Source organism: Mus pahari, unplaced genomic scaffold (assembly GCF_900095145.1).
Source record: "Mus pahari unplaced genomic scaffold, PAHARI_EIJ_v1.1 scaffold_8876_1, whole genome shotgun sequence".
NCBI lineage: Eukaryota > Metazoa > Chordata > Mammalia > Rodentia > Muridae > Mus > Mus pahari.
In genome coordinates, this window is record NW_018393431.1 from 1 (window position 1) to 6,491 (window position 6,491).

Sequence of the window (6,491 nt, forward strand, 5' to 3'; positions counted from 1 at the left end):
AAAACAACTCTGAGGTTCCATTTTATTCCTGTCCAGCATAAGGGGGAACTTAAGTATTCATAGGAGATAGGACCCTGTGGGGGAAAGCGAGGGGGGAGGGAAAAAGAGGGTCAGGATCAGGCCTGGGAGAACAAAGTACAGATAGTCTAGAAATTGAATGGAGGTATGTACCAGTTGGTGATGGGGAACTGCAGGTAGCCACCAGAAAGTCCCAGATGCCAGGAAAGCAAGAGGCTTCCTGGATCCAATGGGGATGACATTAGCTCAAATACCCAGAACCTGTAGACATCATATTTAGAGGTTAGGCATGGCCCCTAGTTGAGGAATGGGGACCACCCACCCATCTCAAAAATATTAACTCAGAATTGTTCCTGTCTAAAGGAAATACAGGGACAAAGATTGGAGCAGAGACTGAAGGAAAGGGAACCCAGAGACTGCACCACCTATGTAACCATTCCATCTGTAGACACCAAACCCAGTTATTAAAGCTCATACCAAGAAGTGCTTACTGACAGGATCCTGGTATGGCTGTCACCTGAGAGGCTGTGCCAGAGGCTGACCAATACAAAAGAGGATGCTTGCAGCTAACCATCAGACTGAGCACAGGTCCCAAATGGAAGAATTAGGGGAAAAACTGAAGGAGCTGAAGGGGTCTGCAACCCCATAGGAAGAACAATATCAACCAACCAGAACCCCCAGAGCTCCCAGGGACTAAACAACCAATCAAAGAATACACATGAAGGGATCCAGGGCGCCAGCTGATTTTGTAGCAGAAGATGACCTTCTCAGGTATCACTGGGAGGGCAACCTCTTAGTCCTGTGAAGGTTCTATGACACAATGTAGAGGGATGCTAGGACAGAGAGGCTGGAATGGATGGATGGGTAGGAGAGAACCCTCCTAGAAGCAGGTGGAGAGGGCTGGGATAGGGAGTTTGTGGAGGAGAAACCAGGAAGGGGGACAAAAATTGAAATGTAAATAAATAAAATAACCAATAAAAAAGTGTCTTTAGATAAGTTTAAGGAGGGTGTTCACTTTTATAGTTTACATACAAGAACCCATATTATTCTAATGTATTTTCAACACAAGGGTCTTTAGGAACTTCTCACAAGTTTCTGAAACTCATTTAAATGCCCCTACCTGTGATAATACTGTGGTTCTGTAACTCCAAGCATGGGATTATCTTCAACAAGCTACAACTTTCATCTCATTGACATCCTGAGATTTATGTGTCCTGTGTCTTTAACAATGCAGTCTTGACAACAAATTCTGGCAAGCAGCCAATATCCATAGCACTTGCCTGCATTTTTTGAGCCACTTAGGCTATCATAGACAAATTAAAAGGAGATTCACCGCATCTGGGGAAAAAAGTGGGAATTTTGTTGAATAAGCCTCTCCTCAGAGGAGCATTATTCTCCCATGCAGGGGATGCCATTCAAACATTTATATACTGCATTTTATAATAATGGCCCCTTTGCAATGCTTTAGATTTTACCACCCAATTAATGGTCATAGATAGATAGATAGATAGATAGATAGATAGATAGATAGATAGATAGATAGATAGATAGAGATAGAGATAGATATACATACATAGATATAGATATAGATATTTAGAGGCAGTGAGTGTTTTAGAGAACTTGAGCTTAATTTTTTTGTAGATGATAGGACATTAAGTCCCTTATTTATTTACCCATAAACAAAGACCTGTATTCATGTTTCTACACAAATAAGACATGGGTTTCCAGGAATACTTTGGAATTGCATCTTAGGAGTACAGGGCTTGCTTAATTTCAATGAATAACTATTTTTAATACTTTGTATCTATATGTAACTGGTGAGCTTTATTATTTAATGAATAGTCTTCTTCAAACATGACTTATATCTTCCTTGTGGATATTTCCATTTACCTGTTTCATTTTCATAACTCTCCTGTGTCCATCATCTTCTCTTTAGACTGTCCTGGGGGCATTCCTTCCTCTAACTCACCTCTGTCTTCTACAGAATTGATTCTCTTACTTGTTGAATTATTCTTATGTACCTTCTCATGGACAAGTCCATATTACTCTCATCAAACCTCTACTAACATGCATGAACACACTATCATTCTTGCTTTCTATCCATCCCCTTACAGTGTTTATATATTCCCTTCCTAATACATTTCTCTTTTCAACAACCTAATTCTAATTGCCATAAATCAGCCATCAAGAACTATGTTCTCTGTAGATTTGAGAGAGTTTTGGTGCTGGTAATTTATGAAGCTTTAGGAAAAATAGAGGATTTGAACATTTCAATGGGCCATATTTAGAGAGACAGATTTCTAAATCTCTACTACCTAGAGAAAATGGTTTATGGAAAGAAGAAACAGAAAGAAAGAACAATAATTGGAGATATAACCTGAATATTAGTCAGTATACGTATAACACATATATTATATTCTCTATATGATAGAGTGATAATACGGCAAAAATGGAAAAGAAGAAAATCGGGAATGTAGAGTCAGTCCACTTAGCTGTTCAGAATACTTGCTATACTTGCAGAGGATCTGGGTTAGGTTCCCAGCAAACACGTGAAGAACTCAATCATCTGTAACTCTAAAATCCTTTTCTGGCCTCCCCTAACAATAAATACATAGACAATATGTACTCACACATCAAGAGGTAAGCACCCATGCACATAAAATTAAAGTTTTTGTTGTTGTTTTCATGTTATATTTTTTGAGAAGAGAATCAAATAGAAGTTCCTCTTTGGTAGTCAAAGAATCATATATAAAGATGAACTGGACAGTGTTGGAATGGAGTGGTGATGCACTAACTTGTCATTCCTTAGAAATGATGCCTCCCGATATATTTCAATTCTAATTTTGATAACTACAGAAAGAACTAGGTAATCATAAATAAGAATGTATTTTTATGCCAGTGATATCTACAGATAACCATTAATAGACAATTTGAATTTTCTGTGAACATGCAAATCCTGAAACTCCCTAGCATATACAACATATAGCAATAGAATGATGTACTGAACTTGGTGAAAATTTTTAAAAAGCATTAAATAGATGTTTTTTTAAGACTATATTTTGTGCCTTCAAAGATGAGCACCTTCATTGGGGAAAAATCTGTCCTGTGTTAATCTATGTAACATACCAGAGCTCGTTATGCTTTGGTTGAGTTACTAAAATAAGCCTATTCTGCAGCTGTGTCCACCCTGTCCAGATGAAGCTGATTTGCATGTGCTGAGATCATATCCTATTGCCCCAGAGATTTAATAATCTGACCATACACAGTAGAACAGTTATTCTTGGTCAGGAGACGTTATAGAAATGAGGCCCTCCATTCAGTTCCTGGGGATCTTGTTATTCTGGCTTCATGGTAAGGAGTTTAACATTGAATATGCTAAAAAGAGTATGGGATCAGGAATTTCTGGTCCTTCAGAAAATACTTTTTGAATATAATTAATTTCACAGGGATTTATGTTCTTTTTAATTTTAGGTGCTCAGTGTGACATCCAGATGACACAGTCTCCATCCTTACTGTCTGCATCTCCGGGAGGCAAAGTCACCATCACTTGCAGGGCAAGCCAAGACATTAACAAGTATATAGCTTGGTACCAACACAAGCCTGGAAAAGCTCCTAGGCTGCTCATACGTTACACATCTGTACTACAGTCAGGCGTCCCATCGAGGTTCAGCGGAAGTGGGTCTGGGAGAGATTATTCCTTCAGCATCAGCAACCTGGAGCCTGAAGACATTGCAACTTATTACTGTCTACAGTATGATAATTTTCCACCCACAGTGATACAAGTCATAACAGAAACCACCCAGGGAAACAGAAGTGAGAGCCTAGGTTGCTCCAAATTCTTACCCTATGTCTTAACCATTTTGCTAAGGGATTTTTTTTTGTTTTTCAAGTTGCAAAATTCTTTGGGATCTTTTAGTAGAAAGAGAACTGAAAAAAAGGAAAAAAATCTAAACATCTATCCTTTAAAAAGCTCTGGCTTTTTAAAACATGGCTATGCTTCCAATGATCAAAATGTATGAAATCAGTTTTCATGAGTAGTTTAAGAATTATATCAATTGAAATTCATGTGGTTACAGAGATTCTGTGTGGGCACACATGCATAATCAAAGAGAGAAAGAAAAAAAGAAAGAGATGTGACTACTGTAGTAAACTAAACATATCTACCTCTAGCTTTTAAATTCCTGAAGTCAATTAAGTACGTATAGGAATGTGTTATTCTCAGAAGCTCCCTGCAATCAAAATCCATCTTCACTAGAAGGAAAGGCTACCTGATCATTTGATCATGTGATCCTCAGATGTGTTCAGGAAAACAACAATGGGAGTGATCATGTGTTCCCATGCCTGCATCACCTCAGTCATCACTTCTATTCACTCTACTACTTGAATATTTCAATAATTATAATTCTCCGATCTTTAATCTTATGGATACTTCATTCATAAGCTCGACAGGAACTTATTGAAAGAAATAAGGCTCTGGGAAACGTGCTTTCAGATATTGTGGTGATGAAGAATTGATATAGTGCAGTCTCCTTGGGCCTAATTCTAACAGATTTCTTTTTAAGTTTTATTTCTGAGAATAAAGTTGAATGTACCTCCATGTACAAAACTGGGCTATAGCAAAGTAAATTTAAAAATAAAATCATGCATTAAGCAGTAAGAAGAAATTGTGTGAAATGTGTAAAACAGAAATATCAAATGACTGCTTTAGATATACTAAGATATGCTTGAGGTTTGAAAAAGAAATTGAGCTATAAATATAAATTTCAAGATACTGCACTCCATGATTTTGGGTCTCTGTTTAAAATTTTAATAACTCATATAATGTTGTAAGAACCTACAATTTTATCATTTTGTTGCTCAACAAATATGTAGAATGTGTTAAGGTTCTGAGGAATATGCTTTCTGTTATTATGGCAATGAAGATTTGACATTTCATTAGTACACCAATCATCATCATAGTCATAATAATAATAATAATAGTTATTATTATTATTATTTGGGACCAATTCTAACAGTTTGTTTAAAAACAATTGTTTTACCTAGGTGATTAGTCTTATTGTTTAAAGTCTTTGTTACTATTAATTAGATAATGCCATGGAAAAGGTATACTTTTCCACATAAATGAAAATATATCTTGAAAGATTGCTCAGTAGTTAACAGGGCATGATGTTCTTCCAAAGGCTCTAATTTCATTTAGAAAAATCCCCAGGTAGCATTCAAGTCCCGACTCAGGTGAGTCAATGCTTTCCTCTAGCCTCCATATATGTCTGTACAAATATGGCCTACGTAAATGCATGCAAGCATATGCATATGCACACAAAGTGAAAACAAAATTTATAATAAAATACTTAAAAGAGAAGTTTTAATGAAAACATGGAATGAAGCTTTATGTATTCAAAGTGAATTAAGTAAGAAATAAGAGAACAAAAGATAACAATAAATGAAAAAAATATATTCTTCATAAATTGCCTGGGAAGTTCTTTGCCTCAAATAGTTGGAAAGAGTGGGTTCACACTGTAATAAGGCCCACAGTAATAATCTGACAATGCTTCAGCCTGAAGATGCCAAGTCAAGTGAATAATCTGGGTGGAGCTACATGTGACACTCTTGCTGAACTGATTGTGACAGACTCTCTTTCAGACCCAGTCATTAGACTCAAGATAAATCAACATGACACTTTCACAAAGACATTTCATTAAAAGTAGATGCTTTTAATATAATGCATTTGTCATATTTTAAATATTAGAAATGAAGATTTTTCTAATTTATTCTATGTAGTACTGCTTTTGTGTCAAATTTCATTCTTTATATTAAAACTTTTTTTCCTATACATTATATTGGTCTTTTATACTTCTAAACTAACACCAAAAATATAAGCACAGGAATTGCTTTGTTACATTTTCATAGCAAATTTTCTTCCCTGTAGATTACATTAAGATAGTCTCCTAGAAAAATAAATAAAAGGATCTTTGAGCAGTCATCTTGGATATGGGAAATCTATGCTGAATATAATGTTGTGGTATCAAGAATAGATGTGGATTCAGTAATGCAGACAAAAAAATAGAAAGAGAAAAAGAAATCTAACATTACCAAGTGGGAAAGATCATGTATTTAGAGATGAAGAGAAATGAACTCTAAACTAATTGATTACAAAAGAAAAATATTTTTGTATCAACTGTACATGTTCAAATCAATTGCACTTAATTTGAATACACCTTTTAGTTGTCAAGTGTTGATTTATATGTGAGTGTATGAAAGACTGAACAACATATATATAGCTCTTTTAGTCTCTGGTTATAAAAGATATACTGTCAAATGACAATCGAACTGTAAGTGACATATTTTGAAAGTGCATGGTATCACCTATGCTCCAGCAGGAAGGTTTGACAATTTCTGGAAACACAGTTCTAAAGCTATGAAAATATACCTATGAGTTCATTAAAATAGTACAGATAAACTGCCTTTTTTGTTTT

At 35.6% G+C, this 6,491-nt stretch overlaps 1 gene segment (V, D, J or C); it reads left to right on the top strand.

The window, feature by feature from the left end:
* Nucleotides 1–3,320: 3,320 nt before the first annotated feature.
* On the top strand, nucleotides 3,321–4,533 carry LOC110315531. The segment is given in 3 exon segments: nucleotides 3,321–3,369; nucleotides 3,490–3,831; nucleotides 4,460–4,533. Coding segments are annotated over 3 exon segments (465 nt in total).
* The last annotated feature ends 1,958 nt before the right edge of the window (nucleotides 4,534–6,491 follow it).